This window comes from Alligator sinensis, unplaced genomic scaffold (assembly GCF_000455745.1).
Source record: "Alligator sinensis unplaced genomic scaffold, ASM45574v1 scaffold690_1, whole genome shotgun sequence".
Taxonomy (NCBI): Eukaryota; Metazoa; Chordata; order Crocodylia; family Alligatoridae; genus Alligator; species Alligator sinensis.
The window spans coordinates 1,367,947-1,380,789 of NW_005842372.1; the positions used below are offsets into that span (position 1 = coordinate 1,367,947).

Consider the following 12,843-nt stretch of genomic DNA (forward strand, 5'->3'; position numbering starts at 1 on the left):
CCCCCCCCAACACCTCTTCCCTTCCTGCTCCCCTTCAACCGAACCAGACTTACGAGCTGGAGGCAGCTCTCCACACTGCCAGGCTGGTATTGGAAATCAGATCGGTATCAATCGATAAGCCTCCATAAAAAAAAAAAAAATCAGCTATTGGTAAATGCCACCAAAATCTCTATTGGTGCACCCCTAGATTTTCAGGAAAAAGGTGTGCACTATGCAAGAAAATATGATAAACTGTTATGGACTAATGCACCTTCCAACCCTTTTAAAAGGGGAGAGGGAGCTACTAATTGAGTGTATATCAGCTGTTATGACATCTCCATGTCTGCATGCCCTTCAGGATCCCAGTCACTAGTCAGCTATGCATTAGTCCATATCCTTAGACACTATCAATGTGACACCCACTCTACCAATATAAATGAAATACAAGTTTTAACTCTCATCCTTCCTGTGAGCTTCTGGGTGCAGAATACTCAATCTATCTTGAAAAAAAAAGTCACATTGACAACAGCACCGAAGCCAGTCAGGTACTCTTACAAGCCTGGGACATAACTGAATCCCAGGATTTCCACTGGCTCATTAGCAGAGTTATTTAAATCCTGGCTTTTCCTGCACTCTCTCTCTTTCATGCTCCCAAAGGCTGCAATAGTACAGCTGTGGTATCAAGGTGTTACAACAGCTGCTGCACACTAGAGAAGAGATGAAGAGCCACCTACTGTCTGAGCTTTTGCATCAACATTTTAAACAGCTACACAGTAGGGCTGTGTGAAATTTTGCCAGCAGTTTTGTTTTGACTCGTTTAGAGCTCGAAACAGTGAAATCGAAATGAAACAGAGAGCTTCAAAACGAAACAAGGCAAGTCGAAACTTTTCGAGTTTTGAAGCTGAAGCTGGGCTTGTCTGCAGAGAAACAGGAACTAAAATAAGGAGAGGGAGGGGGAAGAGGGGAGAAGGTGGGGGGGCGGAAAAAAAAAGGACTGCTCTCATTATTGACTGCATAGCTGACTAGTGACTGGGATCCTTCCCTGAGGTCTCTTCAATCCCAGTGCTCTGGGGAGAGATGGAAAAGATGCATAAAAAGGCAGCAGTGTTTGAACTCCCCTGCTTTTTGCCTTGGTGTCAGCTACTGAGCTGTGTGTTCCAGTTTTGCCTGTCAGCAGCTAGAGGTGCAGGGCCCCAGAACCCAGAAGCCCCTCCACCTATCTCCTTGATAGCTGGCAGGCTTCATGACCTCATCAGGGGCTAGCATGTCTGCAACTTTCACCCTGCTGCACCTTAACACACAGTGTGTCACCCACGTCACAAGTTTTGCTTGTCCACAGCTTGAGGTGCAGTTTCCCCCCAAACCCTGCACCTATCTACTTGAAACTTGGTAGGCTTTGTGGCCTCAGTAGGGTCTACCACCCCTGCAGTTTTGAACCCACTGTAGCTTAACACATACACGTGACATGGGTTTTGCTTTCAATACTTTGAGGTGCAGTTTCCCTGAAACCCCCTGCACCTATCTCCTTGAAACTTGGCAGGCTTCATGCCCTCAGAAGGGGCTACCATTCCTGCAAATTTCATCTAAATCAGGCCAGAAATGACAGAAGTTATAGGCTGGTTCAAAATTCCCCATTATAGCCTATGGACTAAACATTGATACAGCGTTGAAACCGTTAAACTGTTTCGACAAAACAGAATGGCGGGTTTAAAAATACAGCGTTGAAACCGTTAAACTGTTTCGACAAAACAGAATGGCGGTTTCAAATAGAAAAAATTCAAAACGAAACACTGTTCTGTCAAAACACAAGTCTAAACAGAACTGTGCCGTTTCGCACAGCTCTACTGCACAGCAGTGCTAGGACTGAGGCTGAAGAATATTAACTTAGGAAAAGTATGTCACACTAGGAATTTATCAAACTTCCTACAGACAACAGTTTCTGCATGACATCTCCAAGTTCAGGTGTAATCTTTCCCTTTTGCAGGGTGATTTAGACCCAAATGTAATGTTGTACCATTTTAAATATGTGCTACACTATCATCTTTTTGTCAAGGGTTGCCTTCCCTCAATTACACACTGTTCCTCTCTCTTGTAGTACATTCTAATACCCAGGGCAACCACAGCTGCATACATTTTATCCTTTCACTAACTCCCCAGCCAGGCATTTCTGAAGTCAAAAAGTCCCATGGGGGGGGGGGGGGACAAAAATCAATGAGACAGAAAGAGAGAAAGAGGAGAGATTTTTTCCTTTTTAAATTTATATTTAATATGGCATAGGCTAAAGTACATAAAATCACTTCTTAGCCCCTTGAAGGCTCAAATCAAGTATAATCTATTAAAATAATGTAAATAAAATACTGCTCATCTTACATTGACACACAGTACAGTCGCATCATATGTGCATTTAACTTGTGCGAATTCAACTATACGTGTGGTGGGAGGGAGGGCGGGGCTCAAGTTTGCGGCAGCAGCAGGAGGTTTTGGCAGCATGGTGGTGGCCCAGCGGCACACAGCCATCCCCCCCCACTACCCTGAGCTGCACCGCTGTCACCGGCCACACAGCTCCAAGGCGGCGGCAGGAGTTTCTGGAGACAGAGGCAGTCACCGCTAGTCTGGCGATTTGACTATATGCGATTTTCACCTTACATGGTGACCTCAGAACCTAACCCCTGCGTAAGATGTGACATGCCTGTACAAGGAAACCTCATTAAATATACTGTCTATCATTAAAGTTCTGCCAGAAGCAGCATGTGCTTAGTAATAGTAACCAACTATGAAACTGATTAAATGCAGCCAACACAGCATGACTATAAAACACGTGGCCCATATTAGGCAAACACATTGCCTAATATTTTTTTCAGGCCCAGGTAGGGAATTTGGGGGGGTGGGGTGCACCCTAGGTGCAAGCCCTGTCCTACAAGCTTTGGCGTTAGAAAGGCCGAGGAATAGCCAGGGGGAAAGTGCAAAAGCAGTCCCCCCCACTGCTACAAAATTGATGATGGGAACCTGCTGCAAAGCTAGGTTAATGCTGCCCATCTGAATAAGATATATGGTAGCACCCATTGCACACTCAGTGCAGTGTTTTTCAAGTCCTGGTGAGCCACTACATTGAATATATTTCAACTTCTTCACTCCCACAGCTGAGCTGCAACCTTCTTTGCCTATTTCCAATAATTCCTGTTTCTTCACCAGCCTTAAATATCTGGAAAACAATCACCAAGAAGTAGGGCGACAATATGAAACCATGTGAAATCTGGGACACTACCTCCTCCTTCCTGCTGCAGGGAGTCAAAGGTCCACTAATGACACATTGTTCTTTACTTCACAAGTGTTATTATCTGTGAAGTAACAATGAAGTGTTTATGTGCTATTTAACCGTCTGCTAGGGCTTCCTATTTCATAGCTCTTGCCACTGCCTCTGTACCATATACCCGGGATGCTAGTTTTAAATTTTCACCAGCTGGCCAGGACCACCTCCAAAATCCAGGACTGTCCTGGCCCATCCAGGACATATGGTCACCCTACTGACCCAAACACAGCAGCAAACAGTTTACCCAGAATCTCTGTCACCCCCTCTGTCTGCCTGTCATATGATTAGTGTATCCCCACCCTCCATAAGACTGTACTAGACCAAGTTGTCCTATACCTCATCTGTATATACATTTTTGGAGGGTCTCAGGACTCAAGGCAAGAACACTGGTTCTAGTCATGAGTGAGGGGCTAATTAGCGCATGAATCCTTTGTGAGGGGCATCTGGAATACACACTCTCAACAATGCTGAGCTGTGGGGTGACCATGGCTTGAAATACTGTTGACACTGCTGCGGACCAGTCCAATGAACTGTGTGGTAAATAATGAACCTTTTGCTTTGGACTAATACCAGGCGTAGGTTTGTACCATGTATAAACGTGATACAAAAGGGCTGCTGCTTAAAAGCATGTTTATGAAATACATGCACTAAAACTTGCAGCAGTTTCCACAAAGATAAAATGCATCAATTTTGATGAACAATTCTGTGGGTATGTTTAAAATTGTAAAAATGTTCAAAACAGAGTAGGTAAAGACCAAAGAGTTGCCTCATTTTAAAGAGAATTAGGGAAGTAGGAACTTTAAGATGAGAAAACTAGGGATTTTTAATTTTTTTTACCTAGATGGTTTTGAAAAATTCAAAACATTAAAAATTGTTTACTTAATTTGAAGTGCTGGTTTTCCAAGTTCAATTAAATACAAATTGCCATCTTAATGTAGCTTGATACAAATAATAAAAATTAATGATCTGTGAATAACAAATCTATATATAGATTTCACCATTGTATAGCTTACCAAAATAAGGGATTTCTAATAATCCAAATATTTTAAGCTATATATTTAATATATAGGAAACAGTAGCAGGCGACTGGGATGTGCCTGCTCCTGTAATGGCGTAAGCAGGCTGAGAGGCACTTGCAGGTGGCAAGGGGGAGCTAACAAGGAACTCACCTGATGGGAAGAGGGCTCAGGCTGGAGCTATAAACCCAGAGCCTGCACTGGTCAGTTAGTCTCTCCCTGGCAACCACGCAATGAGAAGCAGGGCTCCTGCAGGGGCCTGGAGTTAGCTAAACATCACTAGGTTTTACAGGAAAGCGGCCTTTGTTTATGTTAAACCCCTAGCGGGGTTGAGGTGTCTGCCAGAGGGCTAAGCCGGATGAAGGGGTCCGAGAGCCTGTAGGAGGGGCAGCGTGTGGGACTAAGGATCAGAGAGCTCTGAGGGAGACACTGTAAAGGACCAGGAGGATCTGAGGGGCCAAGAAGGCCAAGTGTATAAATAAGTTAACATCAGAGAGAGAACACCCACAAGGTTTGGGGTATGGCATAGGGGAGGAGAAGGAGCCATGCAATTTCTCTTAAGACTACAGGTGCCCTACAGAGACCTAGTCAGGCTGAGAGAGACCCATCAAGCCTGAGGGCTAGATTGAGGCTAGTCGGGGCTCACAAGAAACCCAGTGGGAAATTATTAGGATGAGGGCTCACTTTAAGGCATTCTGACACAGCCTTGCAGCAGGGCACTTTGTGTGCCTGCTACTAAGAGGTCAGACCGTCCATGGAGCCACCAGCAGGTGGGGTCAGACCTAATTAGTCAGCTGACCCAGGTGCAGGCAGGTGAGACTAGGCCTGATTAAAGGAGTCACCTGATTGACAGGGAGATACCTGATTGGAGGAGGGCTGGCTATAAGCCCAGAGCCTGAGAGCAGGGCTGGGAGTAAAATCATCCAGCAGAAAGGCTGCAGCTCCTGAATACCAGGAAGGGAAGTGACATCTGGAGGTTTTGGTAGGAACTAAGGGAATGGAGGCAGTTCCTGGGAACCCAGTGGAGGGCCCAGTGCCCTGAGAAGGGCTGAGGGCACATTGAGAGGCCAGATGAGCCTTGAGAAGGGGACTGCATGCACAGAAGCAGAGTTGAGAGGCCAGGCCAGCCCAGGGAGTAAGGGGCTGAGTGCACAAGAGCCTAAGGAGGAGCCAGTCAAGCCCTGGAAGAAGGGCTGAGAGAGTTTGTGGGCTTGTTGAGGGGCTAGGTGAGTCCTGAGAGAAGGGCCAAAGCTGTGAGAGACTTAGGGAAGGATTTGGGTGAACCCCAGTAAATGTGGAAGAGCACAGGGGCCTATTGAGGGGCTCAGATGAGCCCAGAGTAGGAAAGGGGCTGTATTAAGATAAATCTATTGGGGGATCCAGGTGAGCTCAGAGAGGCAATGATCTATGGGGGCCTCCAAGAGGGCAGACCCACAGAGAGGAAGGCTGACTGCTTGGGGACTGACCCTAGGAACCTTGACTGGTTCAAGCTAGGGCGAGTGCCCAGGAAGGGCCAAACGGTGAAACAGTCCACCACAAGAGAGACTGCCAGAACTGGGAGCCTGGAGTCTCGACTGGCCTGGAGGTGGGGCCAGGGCCTAGGAGGGGCCAAAGGTCCCTGGGGGGAGGAGTTGGGACACAGCAGAGGAAGGGGTCTAGCAGCAGGCAGCCCAGGATGACAATGGCTGGTGCTAAGTTGTCTGAGGAGGAAGGATCAAGGACAGGGGTCTGAGAGTGAGCTGGGAACCAGAGATAGAGGATTCAGTAGAAATGGAGCCAGGGCCAGGGGGCTCAGTGGTTAGCAGCCTAGGAGAGATGTAGGACATCTAGGGGAAGCCCAGAGAGGGACATGTAAGATCAGGTAGGCCTGAAGACCAGTACTGGGTAAGACCTCAAACTGCACCCTACTGGAGTTGCTTAGCATGGTAGGGCTGCCTGTAGCAGGTCAGCCTCCATGAAGTGCCACGCATGGGCCACTCAAGAGAAAGGAGAGGATGGGATGCTGGAAAGCCTCAGCTTCCACAGCCTTGTGGGTTACCCTGTAGAGAGGAAAGACTAGGGGAGCACACTTCAACAAAAAAGCACTTGGTAGGGGAGACTGGGATCAGAGGCCCAGTGAGAGGGGCCTGAGCTGCATAGTAGGGCCCAGCAAGTATAGTGGGACCAGAGGGGTCCAGTGAAGGGCACAGAATAGAGTCCAGGACCAGAGGGTTCCAAAGGCCTGGATAGTGAGGGGCCTGAAGCACCTAGTGGGATCCAGCAGGCATAGTGAATCCAGAGGGGTCCAGGATTAAATAGAGTACACGACTAGATGGGCCTAAGGGCCTGGAGAGCATTCAGAAGAGTGGAGACCGGAATGGGTCCAGAGGGACCAGAAGGGGCTAGCAGCCCAGAGAGGTGCCAGGAGAAAGACCAAAGGGCCTGGTAACCCAGGGAGGGGTTGTGCAAGACAGAGATCTGAGGGCCCAGAGAGGGGCTGAGAGAGGCTGAGGGGCTGTACAGCCATGACTGGCTGTATCAGCAGTATGTAAAACATCTGTAAGGATGCCATCTGCGAAGCATTGGACATGGCGTAGGGGAGGTAGAGACCCATGTGATTGGCCCATAAGGCTATGAGCACAAGTTGGGTGGTCATTATAATAAGATCAGGGCAGCCTCCTGCAATATATATCTATTAACATCAAGGCATGGCAGGTGACAGTGCGGCAGAATGCCCTTAGAGTGGGGTAATTAAAATTTTGGAGTACCCTGTGACAAGCCTCCATTATTAAAGCTTGATTATTAAAAACAAGGTGTGATGGGTGAGCAATCTAGGGAGAACAACATTATAGTCTGAAACAGGCAGGAGCTACACAGGCCACCAGGGGGCGTGATGGTCAACCCCGTGGCTATAAGCCTGTCACACAGACACCTATATCAAATTTACTGTAAAAACTGGATTTAGTTGTAAATCAACATGTATTTATGGCCACCAACTAATGAAAATACACCTTTTTTTTTTAAAATGAAAATAATATACAATGGGAAAGTAGATAAAAGTCAAGGATTTAAATTGGGCTTTTGGCTTGCCGATTTTAAATAGGCAATTTAAATTGATTTGATTTAAGTCAATCCACCCTGTTACTGACAAATCTCAAGCTATGCTTGGATTGCTCTATTACATGAGCTAACAGGTCCCTACTTCCAGGACAACAGCATCATATCTTCTTCGCATTAACATTTACTGTCCATACTACCTTGCTTTAAATGAGATTTCACAAAAGTGAACAAGAAATAGATTTGTCTTGTATTTCCAAAGATGCATTTTGAATACACCTAAAAAGACCTTATTAAATGCTGTAAGTTGCAGTGATTTCAGAGTTGGCCTTTCATACATTTATTTATTTGTAGTAAGTGCAGTTATAGAATGATCTGCTTTCCTCAATACTTTCTAAATTGTTGATGAGTGAGTGATTGCTACCTGGACCTGAAAAAAGCCTTAACAAAGGGTCTGAGTCAGCCCAGGCCCAGAGGGTATAAAAGGAGACTCCCCAGGCAACCAGCGAAGAGGGACGGCAAACAGGGGAAGCAGTTTGCAGGCCAGTTCGTGGGTAGCAACATAGCCTATTACCATACAATGGTGGGGACACGCAGCTTCCCACTTCAGCCCCAGCTGGTACTCCCTTCCCTTGCACCACCTAGATGGAACCCATGGTTCCAGCCTCCACCCAGACACAGCGCCTGGCTCCAGGCTGCAGAGGCTGCCTGGCACAGCTGCCAGCAACTGGGAATGGGAGCAAGGTTGCCCCCACCTGTGGTGTATGCTACTTAGTAAGGTCCCTGGAGTCCCAGGTGACTGAGCTCCAGGCCCAGATAGGCAGACTTTGTGCCATCAGGGCTCACAAGCAGAAGATTGACAATTACTACAGTCAGGCTCTTCTCCAGAAGAAGGAAGAGAGAAGAGCATGGATGCCCAACTACATGAAGAGAGACAACAGGAAGATCAACCAGGAGCCACACCCAGGGGATGCTTGGAAGAGGGTAGTCTCAGGTCCCAAGACACGAAGTACCAGGGTCACTCCTCCCTTGAAACTGAACAATAGGTATGCACCTCTCACATCACCAGCAGACATCAGCAGAAGCACAGGCTCTGGATGAGGGGAGGCAGCTAGCTGCCAACCCTAAGAAGAGACGCAGGATGGTTGTGGTGTGTGACACCCTCCTGAGAGGGACATCTGCTACCCTGACCCCCTGGCCCGTGAGGTCTGCTGCCTTCTAGTGGCCCGCATCTGGGACGTGGCAGAAAGGAAGGATTCCTAAACTCGTCTGTCCCTCTGACCACTACCCCATGTTCCTCATCCATGTGGGCACAGAAGACACAGCTCAGAGCAATCCCGGCCAGGTCATGAGCAACTACAGGGCTCTGGGGGCTGGGCTCGAGGGTTGGGGGCACAGGTAGCTTTCTTCTCAATCCTTCCAGTTACAGGTCATGGGCACAGGAGGGAGAGATATACTGAAGAAGTCAACAGAAGACTGCAGCATTGGTGCCATCAAAAAGGCTTTCGCTTCTTCGACCACAGTACGCACTTCAGAGAGAGGCAGCAGTTTGTTGGGAAGGAATGGCCTCCACCTTACTCTGATGAGAAAGAAGCTCTTCTCAGCCAGAATGGCTGACTGGCTTGACAGGGCTTTAAACTAAGATGGCTGGGGGATGGTCAGACAATCACTAGTGCAAGGCCTGGAAGTAGCAACCACAGAATCAACAGGTCAGGCAGGTAACAAGGGAACTCACTCCTACCCCAGCCAAAGGACAAGACTCTAAGAGAACAGGGAAGCCCAGGGCTTCCTATGGCAGGCTTAGCTGCCTGTACACAAGTGCTAGGAACGTGGGGAACAAACAAGAGGAACTGGCCCTTCCGCTAAGCAAAAATTAGCATAATCTCATAGGGATAGCCAGGGAGTCAAGCTGAACCTGAACCAAAAAAAAAATCGGAACGAACCTTTATTTTTTCCTGAACTGGAACAGAACCTGAACCATTATCTGCAAGTCTCTTGCTGAACATGAGCCAGAATAGAACTGCAAAAATCAGGTTACCAATTCAGAGTAAGGGTTCAACCAAACAAAAAACACACCTGATGTGATACACTCACTGGCTCCACCAGAACCAGAATCAGAGTGAGCACATAACTAAAACCAGTATCTGGAAGGATTAAGGATTTATATATTTTGGGTTTGTATAAGCTTTTATACTCTGCCCTCTTCAAGGGCTGGGCCTGGGAAGTATTAGGCAGGGACTGGACTGGAAGCCTGCTTGCTGTTTTCCCTTTGTGACAGGGGTTTGGTCAACATATAGTCACAACATGGAAGGGATGAACATACAACACATGTGAGGTGATACAACAATACAAAACAGGCAACAAACACCAAATATGTCCTATCAAATGATCTTTACATGTACATTAAAATGAGAACATATGTACATGTAGGAATGTTTGGAGAAACAAGGATTAATCTAAAAATCCAAAATCGGGCCAGGAAAACGGAAAGTAACAAGATTACAGAAGACAGGAAAAGCAGGGTACCTCCCTTATGCTGCAGTGCTCAGCCAGCTTCTGTAGGTGGCGGGTGTTAATGCATATGTGGTGGCTAGGCCTTCAGGGCCCCAGGCATTACTAGTCTAGTCCAGGCCCTGAGAACAGACAGGTGAGCGAGCAGGATCTCTGGGGGGAATCCTGGTCCCATGATGCGACTAGTAATTTCTGTTAGAGAGACTGTGTGGGAGTGATTTACGTTATAGGAGACAGAGTAAGACCATGGTGGATTGGGTGGGACTTGTGATGATGTGAAGTTACACGAGTCCTCTTGTTGCTTATTACAAATCAGCATCACATTCCATTCCCAACATAGGTAGGGAACAAGTCAACCCTGTAAGGAGATATTTCAAGTTTGATTCCACAATGTCAAATTGAAGGCGTTCAGTGGTGATGAAAGGCAATCATGCATCCAACTTGGAAAGACATACAGAGGCATCATCCAAAACGACACACAACATTTGCTTTCAAAAAGGAAGAGAAGAAGAAGAATCTGGTGGGGAATCAGAATTACAGAAGAAAAAAGCCCAACCCTCTCAGTGCAAAGTACTTTATATTCAGTATTTCATGGGAAAAAAAGAGTTCAAGTAAATATTGATGAATCAAAACTTGTAGATGCCTGCGTTGAATTTGTAACATGCAATGGAAGGCCATTCACCTTAATGGAAGATTCAGGATTTAAGATAATTGATCCCATAATTGAAGGTCTTGGGAGGGAAGATAGCAGTCAATACCCAAAATCTGAGACAAAGTTGCAGAAGCAGCAGCCAATGTGTGTGCTATGTAATCAGGGATCGCAGGAGATTTAGCTTAGAAAATTCTTCCTAACATCCAATTCTGAGGGTGTTGAGTACAAGAACAGATCATCTAGAGAGGGAAAGAATTTCTATCACTGGAAGTTTAAGTGTGGGTTAAACAAATGTTTGTCTGGGATGCTTTAGACAAGGATGATCCTGCTAGAGAAGGATCTATACGATTTCCCAAGTTCCCTTCCAGCCATATTTTTCTATAACTATTCACATGGGCTCCGTAGACAAACAGCAGGTACTATATAAACAGACAAAGCTGTGAAAGGGAAGGTGCCAAACTTCTCTGGCACAATTAATACCCTCAGTCTGTCATTGCAGCATTTAAATTAACTTGCAAGATGGGCCTAATTATGCAACTGTGCATCATTAGCAAGCCCCCAGGTTACTGCTACTCATGCTAATCTACCTTTTCAAATTTTATTAAATATGTTGACCTGCTTTCAGCAGTTTCTTGACTAAAGACATGTGACCCTGATCTCCATTGATTTCACCATTACTCTTCGCTGTTGACATTAATAGGAGAAGAGTTTGCATCCTGTACATTACATGCTACAGGCAACAGATGTTAGCTCCAGTCACAGAAGAGCTGCAGGCAGTCACAGCTTCATCCACGGTTACCCCTAAGGAGGGAAACAGGGGGGAAAAAAATCCCACAGAGACGAAAAGCCCACATACTGCAATCCGTAATGGCTAAAGAACTCTAAAATAAAAAGTGTTGAATGTCAGCAGGAGTAAAAACTTGTACAAAAGGGAATTTGCCGTCTCTAGGTACAAGGGCATGTAAGAAGGATATAAGAATGGGTTGTGCAATGCAACAATGCAGAGCAAGAGTTAAAAACAAATTGTGCAAATAAGCTATGGTCCTGGATAAGCTCTGAATGTCGATTTGTAGATAAGATGGTGTTCTGCGTCTGTTCCACTCTGTTTAGAGAGAAGCAGAGATTCCTGTTGAAATTGAAACAATTGTACTAGCTGTCTCATGTAGGCTCAAAAGGTACAATGACCAAATGGAACAGGCCACAAAAAAGTTACCTTTCAGGAGCTGTGGGTATTTGGTATGAACCAGGTTGGTGAGGTCTCCACCATCATCTAAAATCATGTTCAAGGGCTGCCCGTCTTTGAAGTACAGGGTCTGTTCAATACACCACAAGTATTCCTCATCTGTCTCTCCTTTCCAGGCGAACACTGAACCAGCAAAAGAGCAGGAAGAATTACTTTAATTTCTTATTCAACCAGCAAGTATATCTATATCAGCATTTCCAAATCTAAGTTACATTAGCAGTTTTCTGTACCAGAGCCAAAAAGCACATGCTGCCCTAGCAGATCACTGCCTCCAGCTAGAAAAAACGCTATCAGTTATGTGTCTGCAGCTGAGTAGAACTGAATAAACAGAAAAATCACTTGCGTCTTATGCTTTATGCCCTGAAATGATAGAAGTTTGGGTCAGACCATATCAAGAACATCAGCTCCCTTCTTATCCTTAACAACCAAGAGAAATGAGGTGGCACCAACATGAGCCATGCATACAAGCTACAATTCCCATCTTCTGCCTCAACTCATGTTCAGCTTCTAGGAATTAGGAAGAGCCTCTAAATATGGCTATACTGAAAAATAAAAGTTGTGAACATACCATGTGTTACCATCATCTAGCCTCCCGCAAGTAAAAATAATAGCAGTGAATTCATGACTGCATGAAGGTGCACAAGAAGCCAGCATCTATTCTGTACTCCATGCTGTCATTGTTGAAGATGCTGTAATTACACTCATTCTGCAGAGGAAACAGACCCAGTAGCTCTGTCTAATTCCTGATAACTTTAGAAATTCCAGGGCAGAGACTAAGGACTGAGGCCAGCAGCCACCCCTCACTTATTCTGTCAATAAGCTTCAACTCCATGATATATAGAAAGGGGATGTCTGAATTCCAACTTTATAGACTCCCTCTATACTGCATCAGTAATCTCACATGCCAGAAACAAGACTCTGCCTCCCTGCTGATAGGAAAATGAACCAATTTCTTTGGCCTGCAAGGGCACAAGGCTGAAGAAAGACTTGGTATTCTAAATTACCACAAAATACAGGCTGCTGATTAACCTGACCCCAAGTGGCCTTTGGGCCACAGGAGTATCAAGGCCTCACAATAACAAGCTTTACAGCAGGA

The 12,843-nt window shown here is 46.1% G+C and overlaps 1 protein-coding gene across 2 annotated transcripts in view; it reads right to left on the reverse strand.

Annotated features, from left to right (window-relative positions):
* AHCY (adenosylhomocysteinase) overlaps positions 1-12,843 on the reverse strand; it is a 60,912-nt gene that overhangs the window by 45,332 nt on the left and 2,737 nt on the right. For both annotated transcript variants that reach the window (XM_006029299.3, XM_014522562.2), the window contains exon 3: positions 11,718-11,870. In XM_006029299.3, the coding sequence (XP_006029361.1) occupies positions 11,718-11,870 (153 nt within the window). The remainder of the gene's footprint in view (positions 1-11,717; positions 11,871-12,843) is intronic.